The sequence below is a fragment of the Excalfactoria chinensis genome, chromosome 2, assembly GCF_039878825.1.
Source record: "Excalfactoria chinensis isolate bCotChi1 chromosome 2, bCotChi1.hap2, whole genome shotgun sequence".
NCBI classification, from domain to species: Eukaryota; Metazoa; Chordata; class Aves; order Galliformes; family Phasianidae; genus Excalfactoria; species Excalfactoria chinensis.
The window spans coordinates 137,201,073-137,222,867 of record NC_092826.1 but is presented as its reverse complement, the minus strand read 5'-3'; the positions used below and the strand labels follow the sequence as shown (position 1 = coordinate 137,222,867).

At 42.3% G+C, this 21,795-nt stretch overlaps 1 protein-coding gene across 1 annotated transcript in view; it reads left to right on the top strand.

Annotated features, from left to right (window-relative positions):
- The window catches only part of OXSR1 (oxidative stress responsive kinase 1), an 81,846-nt gene that overhangs the window by 49,803 nt on the left and 10,248 nt on the right, over positions 1-21,795 (top strand). Inside the window, exons 5-12 of the mRNA XM_072329398.1 lie at positions 951-1,006; positions 8,881-8,990; positions 11,706-11,807; positions 14,294-14,427; positions 16,319-16,367; positions 17,802-17,867; positions 18,049-18,171; positions 21,649-21,684. Of these exons, the coding sequence (XP_072185499.1) occupies positions 951-1,006; positions 8,881-8,990; positions 11,706-11,807; positions 14,294-14,427; positions 16,319-16,367; positions 17,802-17,867; positions 18,049-18,171; positions 21,649-21,684 (676 nt within the window). The remainder of the gene's footprint in view (positions 1-950; positions 1,007-8,880; positions 8,991-11,705; positions 11,808-14,293; positions 14,428-16,318; positions 16,368-17,801; positions 17,868-18,048; positions 18,172-21,648; positions 21,685-21,795) is intronic.

Sequence of the window (21,795 nt, the reverse complement as noted above, 5' to 3'; positions counted from 1 at the left end):
CAAGTTAGCATTTCCTGTGCTTGTTCTTATGCTTGCACTTCAGACATGGATGAGGCCTCTGAGATGGTTCCTGCTAGCAAGTGGTGTTTGTTTGGCAGGACTTGAAGTGCTCCTTTAAAAGACTTTGTCTGTATGGTAAAAATCATCTTTGCTGGCCCTGTCTTACAGACAGTTTTCATTCACTTTTGTTCTACTAGTTGCTGGGGGGGGAGCCTTACTGTGCCAATGCCTTACGCTGGGTGTTGGGAGGAACTTAGCAGTGCTGGAGAAGATGTGTCCAGAATTGTCCTGGCAGCAGCCCAGGCTCTTCAGAAGCCAAGAAGGAGATTTCCAGGGCCCAAACAGGATGCTCTGGCCTGGCCATTGCGCCAGTTCTGCTCTCACAACTCACAAGGGAGGAGAGAAAAATAGCTTTTGGCTTTGTCTGTGAAAGGATTTTAGGTATTTGCAGAAGGTGTCCGGGGGGAGAATCTGTTCTTTCTTCTGTTCTCTTCCCTTCGGATGGCTGCCATTATGTGAGGTACACCACGCAGCCCTACTTCGTTACTGCATCCATTCCCAATGCAGACACTTTGCTTGCAGCCCTTCTTGATACAGTACTTGGGTCTGCATGCTGTTACAGCTGTGCAGGTCTCAAGTGTGTAGGTACTTCTTTTGGCATGACGTGGTAAGCAGCTTGGGAAAATAGGCTATAAAACTTCCAAGCATGTGAACCAGGTCTGGATGTAGCAGGGCGTGGGGCCGAGGGGTATTTTGCAGTAAGGTTTTCAGTTTCTTTGTATCCATAGCACTTAGCACTGAACTTACAATCTGTGTTACATCTCTTCTTTTGTGTGTGATTCCGAGCAAGAAGTTCTAATGCGGCAGAACGTAAAATAACCAACTTTTAATGCATTGGATGAGGGCAAGTTTTAATGAGTTTCACTCACTGTTGCTTTGTCTCTCTGCAGGGATGTGAAAGCAGGAAACATTCTTCTTGGAGAAGATGGCTCAGTGCAAATTGCAGGTAACTTTTTCCTAGTAGCTTTGAGTAAGTTCTGAGCGTAACTGTGTGTCTGGAGAGACTCTTTAATGGGCATGAAAAACAAACCAGCATAGAAATGGTAGCTTCAAGAAACAGCTTTAATACACTGATATATATATATCTAGTTGTAGAAGTTGCAACTTTTCCACAGTCAAAGATATGGAGCTCAAACTGCTCATGTGGATGCTCCCTACTCAATGTGGCCGAACCAAGTGCTAACCCAGCCCAGACTACTGGGTTGAATGGAACACTGTGGAAGCAGCCATGCAGGCAGCTGGATCCAGAGACAAGGCAGGGAGGACTTCTGGGGTCGCTTTAGCTAATACAGTTGTGTCTGGAGATGTCTGTGCTTACTGCTGTCACAAGCTGTGTCAATACACAATTGAAATAAGATTTTTGGAGAGTACATTTGGAACGTTACATTTAGACTGGTGGTTTTTCCCCAGTGTGCTGTTTTCCTGTCCTGAGTGCAGAAGATGCTCTTATGGATGTTCAGATTTTCCCTTTGCTGTCCTTCACCCTTCCCTGAGGCCTGGTGCATCCTGTGGTGCCTTTGCAATCCTTATGATGCTTCTTGTCAGAGGGCAGAGCTGGCACCTGCTCCTGCCATCTTAGCAAACACTATTGTACATGTGACTTTTTTACTCCATTTTTAATTGGAAAGAGCAGTATCTGTTTGTCATAAGGCCTCTTAATGCTCTGTCCTGCTGATGGATACCAAGTGGTGGATGAGGCTGTGCGCTGAGCCTTAAGGGGGCAGGGTTTTGCAGTTTTATCATGTCAGGCACATCACACATAGTGCTGAGAGGTACGAACCCCCCTGGTGTGTTGGTGCCTGGACCTGCAGCTGGGAGCAGGGAGCATAGGTGTCCCATCAGAAGACAGGATGTGTTGCACTGGGAAGTTTCTATGAGTAGCTGCTTTTCTCCTGTAGGAAAGAATAGCACTGTTAAAGGACACAGCACCTAAAATACAGAGCTTCTGTCTAGATCCCAGATCTGCTTTGATTTTTGTTTCAAGTATCCCAGTGCTCCGCATGCCTGCTGTAATGTTTCTAATGAAGTGCAAATAATTCATCCCACTTGGCAGCTGATGGAAGGCAGGGTGTGGTCACCAAAGTGCTTTGCACTAATAAAATACCTTTATTTTTTCTACCATGGAGCCAAGATGTACCGTTCTGGATTTGCAGTTGCACTGACTGTTGGGTTATATTCTAGGAGAGGCTGTAAATAACTGTTGCATTAGGACAATGCGCTACTTTCCTGCCAGCCTAGGATAAATCTACTTGTGTTTCTCTTCAACAGGGTGCCAAGGCTTGACTTTTTTATTAAGTCTTTTACTAAGGTGCCTGTTGTATTTTTGTCTCCTTGAATAACTTACAGTTGACAGGTAGCTTTAAGGCCAACTTAAATAGCCTCATAAAGTCTCTTCCTTATCTTTTATGAATTTTGAAGTGTTTCGTTGGCTTGTGACTTGCAGATATTCCCCTGGACTTCTCTGTCTACTAGTGGCTTTATATGTGCAACGCTTCTGTGATGAAATCATTTCTGCACGTCCTGTGGAAGCAGCACTGCAAGATTGTGGCCTTCCAGTGTTTGAAGGGAGCGTATAAACAGGAGAAGGCATGGCTGTTTACAAGGGTGGCCAGTGATAGGACAAGGGGGAATGGTTTTAAACTGAGACAGGGGAGGTTTAGGGTGGATCTTAGGAGGTGATGCACTGGAACAGGTTGCCCAAGGAGGCTGTGGATGCTCCATCCCTGCAGGCATTCAAGGCCAGGCTGGATGTGGCTCTGGGCAGCCTGGTCCGGTGGTTGGTCACCCTGCACATAGCAGGGGGTTGAAACTGGATGAGCATTGTGGTGCTTTTCAACCCAGGCCAATTTGTGAGCAACAAAATGTTCCCTTGAACCATTTTTGGGTTTGTTTGTTGTTTTTTTTTTTTTTCTACTTGAAGGTGCACAAGGAGTAACTCTAATCTTTCTTGCAACAAAGTAAAGCAATTGAACTCAACCAAGGTCAGCAAGTTCATAACAGCATCAGGAAGTACTTTTGTTTCTGTGAAAGCAGCTGATGGCTTGAAAGAAACAAAAATAAACGAATGACCAAATACAAGAGAGGAGGTTGGCCTGGACAAAACACGAGAGTTTGTTTCTGTGGGAATTTCTGACACTTAAGCTTCCTTTCTTCCTGACCCAAGATGGAATAGCGAAATTCCTCATGACATTTTTGAGCAGCAAAAAAAACTGCTGGAAACAACTCAATTCAAATAAAGGGAATTTTGTTTCAGCAAGATCAAAGCGCTCCCCTTCGGACAATATTTATGTGTCTTATGAATAATTTGGTTGATAATCGACCGCTTTAATTATCAGCTGGATGACTTCACTGTGTTCCCATGGAACAAAAGTGTTTGTTTCGCTGGAAAGTTACACCATGAGGAGGAAAATCGATCAGCTGTGGAATGAAGCCTGAGGTTACAGCACATGGGGGCCCCTCCCTTGAAGGAGCTGGTTTGGTGTATGTAAAACTGCAAACAGTTACGCAGGAAAAGATGACTTCAGCTCTTTATAATGTATCCTTTCCCCTTTGTCATCCTTACATCAAAACTGCCCGCAAACCTTTGGTGTGAAGCTCTGAGAGTTTGGCTTTTGCAGCCTCACCTTCCTGGGCACTTGCTGCTGCTTGATACCATTGGCCAGGCTTGTCTCAAAAGAAATGGAAATCCTAAGTGCAGATCTGAGGAATGTAAATCTGACATTGCAAATCCTTCAAAACAAAGCAGATTCTTTTAGGGAAGTTTATAGACAAGCCTGCCCTGTGGTGGAGGTAACCCTGCTGCTGGGCTGTTCCTCCATGGTGTATCAGTGAATTTAATGCAAGTATTGTTAAGGCACACCTGGGAAATTTTCCCTGCACATACAGTTCATGGTAGTAATGTTGCAGTGTTATTCAATTGCAGCCCTTTGTGCTCCCTGGAAATAGAGAAACCAGTTTTTTTGCTAATACAGACTGTGCAATTCTGTGACGACCGAACAGAAAAAGCATCTTGATGAGGTTCTCTCATAGTTCTGAGCTGAAGGGTGCAGTTTGGATGCAGGATGCACTGTGTTCATGCTGGTGCAGGTAGCACAGCGGAGAGGGAAAAAATCTTTGAGTTCAGAGGCATTTACTGAAAGTAGGCATTCTAAAAATGTCTCTAATGGCCCTCACGAATGGCTTAAACTCCTCCCCAGGTCCTAGGACTTGGTATTTTTATTCAAGGCTATTTTTAACTGCGCTCTTTTTGCTTTCGGAATATGCATCCACTGAACCAAGGCATAAAATTGCCTTTAACAGATGCCACCGAGGCCTGAATTGAAGCCGTTTGCGTATATCTTAATCTTTTTTTCTCTTTTTTTCCCCAAGGACACTGGTTGGGGCTTGTGGCTTTGGCACCAAGTCTTTGGAGCCTGTTGCGATCTGGAGAGCATTGCTTTCTCAGCGTGGAGTATTTCCTTGCACACTGAATTAATCTATCTCTGGGAGAGCTGAACTTTCTTTCTCTGATACCATTGTTCTGGGCCGTGCTGGCGGTGGCTGCAATGTAAATTGAGATAGCTGTGTTCTTTTGTGTTCCAGTCTCTCCATGGCAATTACTGTATTTTTTTTTTAATCAGAACATAAAACCTCTGTGCCCTGGCATTTACTGGCTCCGTGGAGTCTAAAAGCTTGCATGGGTAAAAACACTTGTTGAAATAAAGTGCATTGGGCTCCAATGCAAAAACCAGGAGGCTTCCTCTCACAGTAAGCAAGGCTTGATGTTCCCGAGTTTATGTAACTGTGCAATTATTAAGTTACTGGAAGATGAAGTGAGAGGCTGCTGATAAATGGGGAGGGATGGGAAAGGGACAGAGAGGAGAGCATGCTCGGTACATGAGGTTTGCTCACTGTGATCCATGCTCTACCCAAGGCACAGTGTTCCCATCTCACTGCAACTGGGTGCAGAGCAAGTCCTTCTTTCCGACTGTAATCACTGGGATATTGAGTAGTACTATCATCTCTCCTCCATAATTGAATGAAGAAACAAGAGTCTACAGAAGCTGACATGCTCTTACGGAAAGCATCCGCCTCCCTCACCGTGTGGGATTTTCCTATTGAAGGCATTGCTATTGTCCCCATAGCTTTAAAACAAGACAGGATTAGCACCTGCTCCCAGAGGCCTCCCTCTGGCACTGTGTGCCTGCAATTTCCCGTGCAGGCAATGTTGCCTGGTGAAAGATGGAGATCTCACAAAGTCGTTTGGGACTCGCTAATTGATACTGGGCGAGCTGCCTAACCCCTCACACTTTATCTATTTATAAAATGGGGATAGTTAAGGCCAGGCAAAACTTGTGTAACTGAATTTGTGTAACTTTCCACAAATCCATGCCAACTTGTCACCAGTTCGCTGTGTTCCTGACTGCTCTTAATTCACTGTACTAAAATAGCGCTCTACATAAACATCTAGCTATGATACAGTCAGTGTCATTCCTCTACTTTGCCTTAGGAAATGACAACTTTGGGTGATTAAATTGCCTGAGCGGGGGCAAGGCTCAAATCTGTGTTGGGACAAGGAGTGCTGATGCAGGGCTGGCTCAAACCTCAGAGCCTCTTCTTCTGATGAAAAAAGAGCAAAAAAGAATTTTCCTGGTGTCTGATGGGGAGTTCTGTTGCCTGCCCTGTAGCAGCGTGGTGTTAACCTGCCTCTTCTTTGTGTCATCTGTAGGATTTCCTGAAGTGATGTTGCATTACTCAGTTGCTGAAACCACTTGTGAGCTCTCTCCAAGGGCAACGTCTTCACCAGGACGTGCTTCATCACCCTGAAGTTGCTTTGTTCAGCATTAGCATATCATAATGAGCTTGCATTGGGGGCTCTGTTTCAGAAGCAGTTTTTACATTGTTTAAAGAAATCTTATTCACGTTTCATGTGCCCTGACATTATTGCAGTACTGACAGGTCCAGCACCGCTGTGTAACCATATAGCTTTTAAAGGGAACATTTCTGTTCTTTGCTGATCTTCTCTCTGGTATCTCACCACCCTGCTGCATTCTCAGCACAAAATTGCCATTTACCTCTGGTTTACCATGACCTTCATCTTCCTCTTGTCAGGCTTTAGTCATCATCAGCTTTAAAAGCATAAAGTTCACAGCAAAACACTCAGTACAACTGCAGCTGTTCTATGGTGGGCAACTGAACAAGAAGGAAGGTGAAAGAAATGCTCGGTGCTGTCTTCTGAAATAACTTCATTTTCGCTTGAGGAGGCTCAGTATCTTGTCTGTCTGTGTTTCCAAACAGCTCTGACTTGTTCAGGCTGTTGTTGTACTCAGAAGTTGGGAATTGCTGCTCTGGTCTGATGCAAACCCAGCACACTTTCTGATTTCGGTAGGCTTTGCTCTCCTGGCTCCTATAGTGCAGTCTCCATTTTCCCCTAGTGGTAGCTAGATACAGCAGCAGGTACATTGGCTTAGAATGAAGGAAACGTTACCGTATGAGATACCTGAGGAGAGAGAGTTTTTAACATCTGACTTCTAAATTTGGATAAAACAGTCTAATTTCTGCTACTGTGACACTGTATTTTCTGGACTCACATGGCAGCCCTGGTGCCTGTTGCTCTGTGACAGCATTCTTGTATTGGTGACCTATTGAGTCTGGGTCTTTGTTTCTGTAGTGATGAATAGTGATTTCTCCTCTTAGCTTTTGCATTAATCAAGTGACCAGAACAGCTTTCAAGCTTGACTGTGAGGATATCTTAGCAGTAGGGAGTTGTTGTTTTGTACTTGTTCAGATATCCCTGGAGATTCCTAATTGCTAGCAGCTCAACTCTGTCATTCTGGGGGTCCTTCAGAGTATCTGTCAGCAGTGGGATTCACATCAGCAGCAGCAGTGGTTCCTGTTGCAGCAGTCCTTCCTCTTACCACTGCGGTGAGGCAGCGTAAAATCCAAGCTGCCAAAGCAGTAAACGCCTGTGAGCTGTCATACCTTTCCAATTGCATGACTTCTCTCGTTAGGGTTAAATGCATTTGCGGTGCTCCAGCTCTGTCGTAGTGTTCGTGAAGGAAGTTCAGCAGGGGCAGTTGTCAGTAATCTGGGATCTTAAGCAGAGACAAGGAGGCACAGATTGTATCAGTGGCTCAGAAGCGAGGGCTGAACCCTAAATGTGCTCAGGATTTTAATTTATGGCTTTACAGAATGTGCTTGCTCTCAGGAAATACCTTATCTTAATAGCTGGGACTTGGATAAAGGCAGTAAGATGACATTTGAGAACTGTTTCAAAGTCAGTCCTTTCAACAGAGTAGCGCAGGCTGGTTGTGCCTGTTTTATCCCTCTGGAAATGAGGAGAATCGATTGGGAAAACACTGAATAAATCAACCGTGTAATGGAATACAATTTAATTCCATTTAAACTTTCTACAGACCTCACATGGCAGATGCAGGGGTATAATTTCAGACTGGAGTTTGTAAACTTGTCCTCATGTTTGATGTGAAACGCAGTGAATGCTGTGTACAGCTTATGTTTTCACTGCTGGGATTCTTTTGCTTCGAGTGGCGTTTCCTTTACCCTCAAAATGACTGCATGAAAAATTGAGGTAAGATAATACCCATAAGCTCAAATACAGCACATCACTATAGCGTGCTGATGGCACTTGGATGAGCGTCTATTAGTATTACCTTATTCCAAGTGATTTCTAATTGCTCTTGTGTTGAGAACAGTAGGGCTTGTAATTTTACTCTGAGCATTTTTGGAAGCTCTTTTGGTTTCTGTGAAAAGCAGGGATGGGATGCACGTATGGAAGATCTCAGAGCAAAACCACTGTTTCAAGGAGATCTAATGGGTTTCCATAAGAACGTAGATTGTGGTGCCAACAGCAATAGTTAGCCATCTAAATGCTACAACTTCCAGGCTAGCAGCAGTATGAGATGCCTCCAGCAAGGAGGAAGACAACAGAATAGCACATCTGGAAGAAGCTGGACTCTAACAATAGGCATTTGACTGCAGTGTCAGTGAATCTTGCCTTTAATGTGAACCCTCAATTATCAACATACAGTATTTTGGTGAGTACTAAATTCCTGTCGTTGGAAGGCTGTGATCTCAGAGGTTGGAATCTTTCAGTGTGTTTAGAGCAAACTGGAAGGAAATACTTAGTTTGGGTTTACAGTTTCCTTGTCACCTGACTGAGTTATTTCCAATAAGAACGGTTTGGTTGCTAACACTTTTGTAATGCTTTCTTCTGAGCAATCTTAGACCCAGTTCCTGTCTCTTCTTGTCTCTTCCTGGTAGAGCTCTGAGCATCTCAGTGATGGAAGGTTACCAAACTAAGCTCGTTCTGGTGGTAGAAGATCCAGGGTTGGTGGCTGATACCTCCAGTCTGCAGGCTGTACAGTTATGGCACATATTGCAAACTGTTAGCTTTGTATGCACTCAACTCCTTTTGTTCTGAAAAGTCTTGATTGCTTTAAATATTAGTGAGATGCTACTTGAAGCTTGGTTATTAGCTATGTACGTATACAAATATAAACAAAGCACTTAGTGCTCAAAGCAGGGTTGTATAGCAGCAGGGCATGCCTTAATGTGCCCAGTGGGCTGTAATGGAAAGTGGAATTTTCCTCTCTGCTGGCCAGCGCTGAACGCTGAAGTAATTGAATGGTTGACTACAGAGTATTCATGTACCAGCATTCTTCACTAACGGTTGATCATTCTTCGTCCATTTGAGAACTCCTCGTGTCTAACTGTATGTTCTGCTGCTTAACAAGGGGCTGGAAATATGGGGGGACGAGGGGGGCAGCCCTTCTGTTTGCTCAGGATGTGATCTTAATGCACTTGGTTTTGCTTTCTTTGCAGACTTCGGCGTTAGCGCTTTTTTGGCTACTGGTGGTGACATTACCAGAAATAAAGTCAGGAAAACGTTTGTAGGCACACCTTGCTGGATGGCACCAGAAGTTATGGAACAGGTGAATTGCTTTTCCTAGCCTCGTCCTCTTAGCTGACCTACACCTGGAATCCCTGTTGTCAGGAACAGCCATATTTACTCCCACTTAAGATGACAATTTTGCATCCTGTGGGGCTTAAGACCAGAGAATCACCTTAGATATGGCTGTTGCTGCCAGGTTTTCCTGTGTAATGTTTGGTAGCTTCTCACCCTGTTGCTTCTCTCCAGGCTTGTACCCAAGGTAAGTATGAGGCAGCTTAGCTATTGCATAAAGGAGATTAACCTGCCCCTCCCTTTTGCCTATATGTGAGGCAGAATATAAATAGTTTCACGCGTGGCGAATATTCATGTATAGTTGGGTAACGTGATCTCTGTGGGGGGATAAAGCAGCATGTCAAGATGGGGAATTATCACACTAAAATAATGCACAGCTGACTTTATTGAGCGTTTTAGTTTCTCTTAGCTTGTGAGTGTTCAGAATGTAATTACTGAGGAATGCCTCCCCCCTTTCCTTCTCTTCCCTTCTGCCTAGCTCATAGCTGTCATACTTCTTGTCTTCCACCACTGCTAGACTAAACTACAGGGGTAAGCTTTATCTGCTTGACTACTAATGAAGACCACCTGAAGCCTTTGTTTAACGTAGAGCACTGCTGCCCTTTTCTGAGCAAAATCGACCAGCAGAGTCCTACCACAGTCCTAACAAAGCATTCTGCAGTGCTGTCTATGGCATGGATGCTCATAAACATTCTCAGTACTGTCCATCACAGTCTTAAAACCAGTTTGACAGAGAGCTGAACTTGGTTTTGTTTTTGCATCAAGCAAAAATACTATAGACTCTATATTTCTCCTTTATTTTTTCCAGGAATCTTTAAAACAAAAATATTTTGGAACAGTGTTGTTTTATTAAAGTAAACCTGGCTTGTTCCTTCTTTCTTCCTGTTAATAGTAAAAGATTTTAGGAGTATTTGGATAATACCTCCACATTATGTATAATCTAAAATGAAACGGAGCAAAACCAGTGTCCACTGACATCATCCTGCTGCCTTCCAGCAGGTGTCACTCTGAGCCGTTATATCCAGCAGGGAACAGAAGGAAGGGGTGAATGTAGGGTAGCCTTCGATCTGTAGATTTTCTTGATTCCATCCATTTTACTTCAGCGTCGGTAAAGCTCCTTTAGCGCGTTAATGTATGATAGCCTGGCGTTATCTCTTAATGTACGTTCACTGATTGGATTTATGGCAATAAAAAAAATACCTGCTAGGAAAAATAAATGAGAGAAACTTACTGGCAGGGTGATAACAGTTATGTATTAGATGGATTTCAAGACGAATGGCAGTAGGCAGGCTTGGACCTCATAACTTTCATTTGGCTCAGGGCTGTATAATATAATATAATGAACAATACTAATCAGTTAAAATGGGGCATTGTGCACTGTGTCAATCTGTGAGGCTTAAATCCAAGAAACGTGCCAAATTGGTCTCAAAACCTAAAAATGATGTGAAGAAATGTCAATTTGTAGAACTTAGAGTGTATTTCCTCTCGTGCTCTGTCCCTATGAATTATGTAAGATCCATGTGCTTGTTTGGTATAATTATTTGAAAGCCATTCATAGCAGTGGCTTCCATAAGCTCTCACTTCAGGAAGCCTTTCAAGCTTATAAGGCTCATAAAAATGATGCCTGCAGAGCTGAAGAAATTAGTACACGATATCAACCGCCGGTGCTATAATAAACTTTAATTCAATTATCGTATCACAAAATAGAAGAGGGGATATCTTTTGTTTTGTTACTCACACAATTTCTGATGATCTTAAAGGTAGTTTGGGGAATAGTCCTGGCTCCATCACAATGGGCTCCTTCTAAAGCTCGTTAGTGTCGCTGAATACAGTAAGCCTATTAGCTTTGCTCTGATTCATTATTCATCTTTGCATAGTGGAGCAAGAAGAAATACAAGCCATCCTCAGCAGCCAAAACACTTTGGAGTTTGTGGCTCTTCTTCAAATTAGTACATAATGTCTCTCCCCTGCAGTGGAGAAAGCAAGTGCCAAAATATTACCTAATGATAACAGGGAAGTAACCGCTTTGGCACATGAAATATTTTTTCCTGTGTATGAGGGGAAATAAATGCTATAAATTTTCCTGAACAAGCCTGTGTTTAATGTCAAGTGCGGAAGCTACTATTAATTAATGGAGGGAAATATTAGTCTGCAGGCAGGAGTGAGGGTTTTTTTTTTAACTGAACTGGTATATACAGCACTGAAAATGTAGGGTCGAGCGTGTTTGTAATCAGATTGATGAAGTGGTTGACTAAGAGTGTAGTGAGGCATATGTCCCGAGGGGATAACGGTCCATCTATTAACTATGAGAGCTTTGTTATACTGTTTAATGTCTTTCTGGTATTTTTTGCATGGAAGTCAGAGCATGGGTTAATGCAGTGCCTCTTCATGTTTCCCATGTGGAGAAGCTTGTGATAGAACAACCCTGGTTGCACAGCCCAAGACTGTAACTTCCATCAGACTATGGCTTCTCAAACCTTCAAAGAGGTGTATTGGACTTAAGAGAGGAAGGAAAAGCTGTTCTTTGTTTAGCACTATAACGTTGGTGTTTCCAAGTTGCTGATGAGAAGTGAGGGAGAAGCAAGAAAAGGGTGAAGGGTGAAAGGATGTATAACAAAAGAAATGGGACTATCATATAGAACAGCAGGAGACACAGATGCTAACATTCTTTAATGTCTTTCAGGTCAGAGGATATGATTTCAAAGCAGACATCTGGAGCTTTGGGATCACTGCTATCGAACTGGCTACAGGGGCAGCTCCTTATCATAAATACCCCCCGATGAAGGTGAGCAGGTCTCCGGATACTTGTGCTAGACAAAGGATCTGAATGTTCTATGAGCGTTCCAAAGAATTTGGCCTGACTGTTTTGTTGAAGAGCTTGTACTCCCTATTTGCATTTGTGGATCGTGATGTTCTTAGGCTTGTTTGAAGTCAGCTTTTAAAAATATGCCACTTACTCAGAATTGTCCGAAGCTGTGCACAGTTCTTGAAACAGTTCCTGTTTCTTGAATTAGGAGCTGATTTTCACGTGCTCCTCTTTCAAGGAATTTGTATTGTAAAGCTACCAGAGTTGACCCTATTAGTTGTGGTTTGGAGCACCTTGCTCTTTATCTGAGCTTTGAGATCTTCCTTAGCCTCTCTGAGATCTGATGGGACTTTGTCTTGATCACTTGATTGCAAAACTTTCAACCCCTTCTGTGTTTTACAGAATCACTCAGAATGGTATGAGTTGGAAGGGACCTCTGGAGATCATGTAGTCCAACCCTAGTGCTAAAGCAGCTTCCCTGGACTAGATTACAGGTCCCCTCCTCTTGAAGGCCACTTTGTGTGGTGTGCATACTTGCTCAAATTGAGGAGTTGGAGAGCCTTTTTAAGTAGCTGGGTTGTTTATGGTTGGCCTGGTTACCAGGAATAGGAGGCCTGTGGGTGCTAAGTCCCTCAATTTTAGGCATATCATATACTAAGTTTTGTTCTTTTTAGTCCTGGAGTTGATGGAGCGCTATGCAAAGGTGAGCATCATCTCTTTAGAACGTAGTGCATATCTTTGCACCTCTAAATCATGACAGCATTTTTGGAGTCCAGTAGCTCTTGATTCGTTAAGGCAGGGACAAACATGTGCTGCTTTAAATGCCAGGCAGGACTTGACACTGGTGTTTAGTTCTTGTTGTACAGTATTAATTTCAAGGTTTGCATCAGTTCTGTACAGAGGCTGTGAGGATGGCTGAGTGGCTTAGAAATACCATTCAAGTTCATACCGTGTCAGTGATTGTGGCAGCACAGTGAGGAGTTGAGGGAAATATTACACTGGTCTAGCTGCAGCTGCTTTCATTGATACTTTCTGTGCTCTGATATTTAGTAGTGTCTTGCACTCGCTTCTGCAGAACCTCTCTTTATTGTTTTCAGTGCATGGGTTGCAGCTTTGAATACAAAGATCACCTGTTTAGTACTGTGTTGTCATATAGTAGGTAGCTATTAATCTGCAGTTATATTGGGTATGCCGCCTGCAAGGGGGTTTCTGTTTCATATATGGAACGTAGCTGTATTTCACTGCAGATTAATTTTCTTGCACAGCAAAATGGCGCATGCATTAAGCGACTCTCCAAGGAAAGGGGGAAAAAAGCAGGGAGTTCTTTGTAGACTGTATAATTTCAGCTAGATTGATGGGCTTTCTCTGCCATAAGCAATGTAGCTGCTGAAAGCTTTTTAAGCGTGCTGTTTGCTGCTTCCTTCTCTAAAAATAGAAATTCATCTGGATATAGGTGACAAGTGGAAATGGAAATCAGTCATTTTCTTCCTTTCCTTGTGAATATCTGGGTGATGTGAAGGAACTGATCCGTTTGGCCTGATGGGTACATGCGTGAGAAATGTCTTCACCTGTCATTGCAGTGGTAACTTGGAAAGGAGTACTCCTGGTGTATTTATATTGCCCTACTGCTTTTATAGAAACCTTACAGGATTTTACTCAGATCTCATTTCTGAATACAAGATACCTGCAGGGGGATCTAAACAGTCTTTGGATCAGGTTTTCATGAAACACGTAGATGTGGCACTTCGGGATGTGATGGTGATGAGTTGACTGTTGGACTGGATGATCTTAGAGGTCTTTTCTGACCACAGTGATTTTGTGAATCCAATGTCTTGTGTAACTACTCATCTGAAATGAGGAAGGCTGTTAAGAGGAGGGACATGAGAACTAGATCTTAGAGGTCTCTTCCAACCCAGGCCATCTAGGATTCTAAGTCCTGTTGTGCTTAAGCCTTTCATCACACCAAACTCACCTGAATGCTTGACCTGCGGGCTGCACCGTGGGCCAGAAGATGCAGTAGAAGACAGCAGAATGGGCTGTTAGTTATAAATCAGACTAGCTTCCTGAGAACTGAAGAGATGGTAACGCTCCCTAGGTACTGATGGGTGACTTGTGGAACTCTCAGCTGACAGTCAGAATTTGCAGAGGTTTTAAAGCTTTGGAAGTGAACTGTTATCTCAATGACTGTACGAAGCAGAGAGAAGAGGAGAAACCCTGTAGTTGCCTTGAGGAAAAGGTAGTGAGGCAAATTCTCATTGTCAGATGAATAGGAGGACACTGCTGAAACTCTTAAGAAAAGAATTGGTCTGAGTTCAGTCTTCCCTCCCGAGAGCTGCTGTAAGGATCAGTCCTTGTTAACTCAGATACTTGATAAAAACTCTAGTTTAAAATGCTGCAATGCAAAGCTGTGTCCTTTATATAGAGGCCAAGAAAAATCTCATTGCCAATAGACATAATTCTTCCAGGTTTTAATGCTGACACTACAAAATGATCCCCCGTCTTTGGAAACCGGTGTGCAAGATAAAGAGATGCTGAAGAAGTATGGGAAATCTTTTAGGAAGATGATTTCATCATGTCTGCAAAAAGACCCCGAAAAAAGGTGAGAACTGATAACAGCAAAGTAAACTTAAGAAAAGAAAAAACAACCCTCAAGATTTGTTCTATTTCATTTTTTAAAGTGGTACCACTCTCTGCTTCTCAAGCCTTGTGAATGCATCAGTGTATGGCAGCAAATTCTTTTGGCTGTCCTTATTTTTAAGGATCAATGTCTGGCGTTGTGCCTGGCCAGGGCCCACGTCTTTCATTTGGGTTAATGAGTGCATCCCAGTCTGTGCTAGCATAGGGCCCTTCTCCCCCTTGCCACCTCCAACAGGTGACTGCAGTTCATGTTTTGTTTCTCCTCAGAACTGCTCTGTGTTTATAAACCAGAAATTACGTGTTGGGCAACGTGTGCTTATTTGTGAAGCTTTGCAAATAAACTTCTTAAAACCTGCCAGCTCAAAGAAGTCTCTCAGTGTAGTTTTGACTTGATGAATTATAAGTCATGTTTATTTTGGGGGGGGAGAACATCAGGAAAAAACAGTGGCAAATTTTACCTAACGTATTTTCATCAATACACATCGCTTAAGCCAGCTGATGGCACTTGCAGTCTTCTTTGCAACTGCAGCCTGACTGCTGAGTGGTGGTAGAAACACTGAGCAGGATGTGGTGCATATGTTGTGGTCGGTTCCCAGGACAGCACTGCGTTGCTGTGTGATGGCTCTGTCTGAAGCCACACGAAGTTCTGCCTGTCTGGCGCTGTTTAAAACCCACAGGCCGTCACATGGGACTGCTCAGAAGATGGTGAAAGGAGTGTTGGACCAGCAATAAAAATAGCATCCCTTCAAAATGCAAAATGAAACAAACAAAAAAGTATTTCCACGGGTCATTTTTATAGTATTTATACTTCTTAATTTTCTTTTTTTTTTTTTTCTTTTCTCCCTAAGCAAGCTAATTCTGGAAAGGGAAATGTCCCTTCATATAATACAAATCATGGAGATGTTTTCCAGTTCCTTCCTATGTCAGATCCTGGAACAAAGGCTTCTTGCACATCACGAGATTGGAGGGGTTCCTCTCTTCAAACAATCTTTACATTTCAGATGCTAAAGGAATCCAGTAGAGTGCTTGATAAGTGCATGTAACACATTTTTTCCCCCCAGCTTGATATTATTCCTTTTCATTTTTCAAGCATGTCCTATCCCTGCAGGTTAGAACGTGTGATTAGAATTAAACATAATTACTTTCAATCATGACATCCCCCATCTCTCTTCTCAAGCACCACTAACAGCCACCGTAATCATCTTTATTTTGGGAGCAGGAGGTCTGCCCATGAAGAGCAACCTGCAGAATCAGATATGTTTATGCAAGCATTCAGGCTGTTAAGGAGAAGCCAGTGAATTGCTTTTACATTATTCTTGCTCACTTGTAACGAGGGCTCCCCTGCTATAAGATGGGTGACTTCTCTGGCATAGTCTGAAGTGAATGCCCTTTTTAAGTCAGGAACCACACAGTGTAGTCAGTTTGCAGTAGGGTGAGCTGCTGCTTTCAGGGGAATGGCTGTCTTTTACTTTTCAGTGTTTGCCCTGAAGTGTAACTTAGAGGGGAAGAGCTAATTACACACATGTATAATGAAGCATCTGTGGAATAAGTCTGTCACTCGCATATGGTAGGTACTGCACTCCTTCAGTAGGTGATGCTCCTTCATCTCAATTCTCAGCAAGTTGCTTCTGTGATTCTGTCAGTAAGCTGTAAGAATGGGATCGGGGCTTTCTGCTGAGTGAACTCACAGAAGGCTTTGCACAGGATATGCTGACACTGAAGGGAGCATTTGGTTACACTGACTAACTCCTAGGGCAGCTGTGCAGGAGGCGATGCCCTTATGAGATGCAGCAACCTATAAGACTTAAGTTGAAATGAAGCATTTACACTGTTTCTTCTGTTTTTATTGACAGACCTACAGCAGCAGAACTTTTAAGACACAAGTTTTTCACGAAAGCAAAGGTAAGGAAACGCTTCTGAAGCTGATCTGTGCAGAGGCTGTAGAGGGGACAGGTCAGAAGGACGGTGAAAGCTTTATTGACTTGAATGTGAGCTGTTCCACTGAGGGCCAGAATAGCTGAATGAATTGAATGGGTCATTGTGAACAGACATAATGAAATCTCTCTTCTGTGTTTGTCGCTATTAGGATAAACTATTTAGAAATTCTTTAGCATTTAAATGTCTTTCAGTGAGTTGGAGGATTTTTCCTTCCCTTGTAATGGTGCCATTCTGGCTCCGTGTCCAGCCATAAAGGTGTCTGGCAGTAAATGAAGCTTATATTTATATTTTAGTAAACTCTATTAGCTGTCTGCATAAGTCTGTGTGCAAAACAGTGAATAAAGCCCCCACTGTGTGGAAGGTTGCCTTATACTATAGTGATAGAAAGTGAAAATCTCATGATATAAAGTAACAGGAAATCCCCATTTGCAATCATAAAGCAAACTCCATTGCTACCTGATAGAGCATTGGGGTGTCAGCAATTAATAGCAGTAGGTTTCATCTCCCAGATTAAGACATGTAGAGGAGCCACATCAAGTTTATTTTTGTTATCAGAATGGGATTTGAGGCAACTGAATTGTTTGCATCTTGTTTATTGAGAGCACACTTGGTGTCCAAAGTGACAGGGAGATGGTTTACACATTGCTGACCTTTCTGTGCATGGCTGGTGCTAGTTTTAGTTCATGTTGTACTTCATTGTGTATAAAATTGCTTTCATTAAACTGCTACAGAGTAATCTATTAGCATGTGTAGTGATAGAAAATTAACATGATTGTAAATGAGGCTGTACTTAAACCCAGAGGTAATAATGCATACCGGCTAGTGCTCAATGTTAAATTGCCTTCAGCCATTGGTCTCTGCCAAACTGACAGCTGTAACTTGGGGACAAGAAAGTCCAACTTCTATATGCTTAGGCTGAACCAAATGTAAAGATAGTTTATATAATGTATGCTTTGATAATTCTGGAATCCATGTATCAACATGGAGCAATGTACATCTTAAGGAATGCAATGCTGTAGATCGTTACAGCAGTTCCCCAGTATTTAACCTGCTGTGATTGCTGCCTTTGCTCCTTCTCTGCACATCACATGTTACACGCTTTTCCAGTGACTCAAACAGCTGCTGCCCAGTACTGGGTCCTGTTATGCCTGTGGATAGGAAAATACAACTACTAACTTTAGAAGGTATTTAGGATAAAACATCATATACTGTAGTACAAAGGAAGACAGCAGAAAAATTGTCCTTAATCTCTCTTTGAGAAGAAAAGAGGGTGAAGCACATAACAAACTATTTTATTAGAAATTATTTTAAACAGCTTAGCTATCAGAAGCCCTGAAGGAATTTCAGGTATTTCCAGCAATGTAAATGTTTAGTTATTCTCCTTTTTTCCTTTTGCAGAATAAAGAGTTCTTACAAGAGAAGATGTTACAGAGAGCACCAACAATTACTGAAAGATCCAAAAAGGTACTGCAAAGCTTCTGGGTTGTACTGGTTTTTTAACAAGCATTATTGCAGTATGGTATTTTCTAGATGTTTTATTGAACGTTTGAATGCACTGACTGAAGATGCATTTCTCCTTTTAAAACAAAACAACTCTAAAAGCAATCTCCTTGACCTGTTGCTTCTCTGTCGTTGTGCTGAACAGGTGAGGAGAGTCCCAGGATCCAGCGGGCGTCTCCATAAGACTGAGGATGGCGGCTGGGAATGGAGTGATGATGAACTAGATGAAGAAAGTGAGGAAGGCAGAGCAGCAATTTCACAGCTCAGGGTGAGTCCTCAGATTCCCAACAGCAGCTTCCCAACTGCAGGATGTGTAAATATCCCTGGCGTGGGTCAAGCTTTGTTTTAAGTGTGATGTACAGTTAATTATTATTATCCCTCCCCTCAAGTTTGCAGCCAAACCAAAGAAAGCAGACTGAAGGTTGAAGTTCTTACTGATTTCCTTTCTGTAGTCATTCTGAGGCACAGCTGGTCTAATTCAGGGATGTTGAGCATAATTGAGAGCAGGAATTCAGACGGCATGCTCCCAGCTTGGCATGCTAATTCACTTGAGCTTGGATATTCTTTGTATTTAAGGCTACTGCCTGTTTGAGGTGCTTTCTTCTGGAAGTCTCAAGAGAGGTTTTATCTTACTGCAATCTGCAAGATGGAACTGGAATTAAAACGTGGCCTGTTCTTGCAGCTGATATCTGAAACAGAATCTAGTTCTTTACACTCAGTTACACTGAGATCTAATAGTCCCTAGTAGAAAATCCTTTCCCATCCCTGAAGTTGCAAGGAGGGAGTTGGTTTAGCACTTGAAAATCCCCCCATCCCCAAATACACACCTCTCCTCACAACACATGCAGCCTGTTCCCTAGGAATGCAAATGAGAAATGCATAGTCTTCCTCCTTCTAGCCAGTGGTGCAGAATTTTCGCTGTGGTGGCTTTCTGGTGTTCTGCTGTTTCCTTCTCAGTGAGGTGGGCAGCTTGAAGTGCATTTTGTTTGTTCTGGAATTGAGTTCTTGAGATAGGAAAGGGTATCTAGAAAAAGATCTTCAATATAGAGAAAAAACCCCACAACATTGGGTTTGAAGCATTTATTCCTTAACAACTTCCACTTCTGTCATCCTTCTGCTGGTGAGATCTATGTAGAAATATCATCTTTCAAGCCATATTTTGTTCCTTTAGTATCTTTTTGAAATCTTAGGTTTTTGAGATAGCTGTTAGTATAGCAATTCCATGTAATACTTTGTGGCAACAGATAGATATGTGACTTTACAGAGCTCACCGCATCTGCTCCTTTGTGCAGTTAAGGAAGATCACTTGGTAGCTGGTGGGTATTACTGATATTCTTTATAAGCTTAAATCCTCTAAATCTCTCTTATAGACTAAAATACGATCAATCTGTAGGATGGAATACTCTAAAAGGCCCTAACTCTATTTCGGAGGTTAATTAGAACGTCCTCTGTCTTGTCTCTAAGCTCAGAATCCTATCAACTAATACCAGTTATTATGTTTGAACAGTACTTAGTTGTTTCATTCCTCTTATGCAGAAAAACACATGTTTGCCAGTTCTTTTTCAAGTTACTTTTTAGTTTGTTTGCTTTTCTTGGAGCTTTGACAATATTTTCTTCTACTGTTTTCTTTTCTCGTCTCTTTAATTTGGGACGTTCTTGGCCTTCACTGTTGGGCCCTGGGTGTCTTTGTTTTGTGGAGCCCAAAGGGAAAAGAGTAGGAGCACCCATGAAACCCTTTTAAGACTTGGATCTAACTTGCGAACGTTTGTTACAAATACAGCAGCGTTATGGAGGGACTAGTGTTAATCCTGTGCCTTGACCATACGTCAAATGCTACATGAATTCCACCTGCCTGTAATCCCTTTGCAGTTTAATAGCGTGAGTTTAGACTGTAGCCTTTATTTATTCCTGCTGCACCTGAATTTTGCTGCTGTCAGCCTTAAAGGATGGCTTATCGACTGACTTTATTTGCTGAAGTGCTTTACTACTATCCTCTATAAAAGCTTTACATAAATAGTTTGTATTTGCTGTTAGTTTCCGCTTTATTAAATCCACCTTGTTTTTTCTGTCCATAAAGTGTGTTTTACAAACATGTTGCTTAGGCTGTACCTGAAAGCAGACAAATATTAATAGTAAAAAACTTTTCTGCCTGTGTGCATGTATATTTAAGCATGTCCCCCCCAATCTTCCTCCTTGTACCTATTTGTATAAATACATTCTAATGTTTCTCTTATTTCCATTCTTCCTGTTCATGTTTGTTCCTTAGTTTATCTCTGCTTGCCCTTTATCTGGGCTGGTTAGCTGCAGGGCAGGGCCTGTGTCCCATGCTTGTCTGTACAGTGTCTGACACACTGATCTTTTGGACAAGCTCTGTTTGAGTTATTCCTTGAGGCACCTGGATACGATGCTCTTGGATACGAACTTTCTGCCTGAGAGAACAGCACTAAAACTGCAGCCTGCAGATGTGGAGCATTGCTATTTGCCTCTGGGAGCAATGCCATATTTTTCATCTTTGCCTGGTCACTGTCAAGTGAAGGCTTAACACATCAAGATGGATTTCAGCCTTTAACCTTCCAGGTTGGATTTCAGCATTTACCTTTCCAGCTGTGTGACTTCTTTTTCCCGACACTGTCTGCAATTAGTCACTGTGAAGGAGCTGTTCCTTCTCCTTCTGTCCAGATGGCTTTTTGCAAATTGCTGTTCTGCAAATAAAACCTTTTCTTTTTCTCTAGTGAGATGCCTCTGGGCCGTGCATTACAGATTGTCCTGACCTGTACTGGTTAAGTCATTGGCATTGGTTATTGCATAAATTGCCTCTTGTTTAGTGGTGTGATGACTTGCGTTCTGTCAAACTCATACTGTCCTGATATCAGGCTGTCTTTTAGGCACCAGGTGTAGAAGAACATTCATTTTGTTAATCCCAGCGTGGACCTGTCTTATCTCTTTACAGTAATTGGACCTGTTAGAAGCCAAAAATGCAGGCTATCTTAATTGCAGAGCTTTTCAGGAATTCTTGGCAATTCCTTTCCGTCCATGTGAAATAATTGATGCTTCTTGTCTTTGCTTAGTGATAAGCAAAGATTGACCAAATTGTTTTGACTGCACTTTCTTCCACATTACACTGATCTTTGTTCCACTGCTGAACTTGTGCATTGCTGTCATTTTTCTTCTCTCTCCCAGGGAGAGCATAGCATGATGCAGAGTCCAAGGAGAAACAAGGAGATTTTTCTATAAAGCAGCATATACAAGGCTGTTGTTTTTTTTTTCCTCAAGGTTTTGTGTGGTTTAAGCAAGTTAGCTTGCAAACGAGTTCTCTAAATATCAGCAAAAGATGTGTTTCCTAATGGAATTTTACAAAGCAGATCTCTTGATCTCTTGCTTATCTTTTTCTGCAAGATTTGGGTAGCTTACAGTGGATCTTGCACAAGCAGCTCGAGCTAATCTTGAGTGATCTTCAAGAATGCTTGATCTTGTTACTGGTTAACAGTTAGAGCAGCTTATGTATTGCGTACCACTGTATGCCAACTGCAGCTCCTGAGACATGACTGTGAGTTTCTGGGTTCTATAGTATGATTAGATAGCCACCAAATTGTGGCTTTCATTTCATTATACATCTTAATATTTATATGTAATTAAAGAAAAACCCAACAGTTTTATCCATTCAGTACAACCCTGACAAGTCCTTCTAGCTGATAAGTTTAATTTCTGTCAAAGCAATGGCAACCTTTTCTTGTTGTTTTTTCAGTCTCCCAGAGTGAAAGAACCTGTACAGAATTCAGAGGTAAGTATTAAATATCTTCCCAAATATGGTGACTTCTTATTATTTCTGTTACAAATACACTGAGTAGGAACCTCTACTCAAAACTGTGAAATAAATTTCTAGTAGTATTTG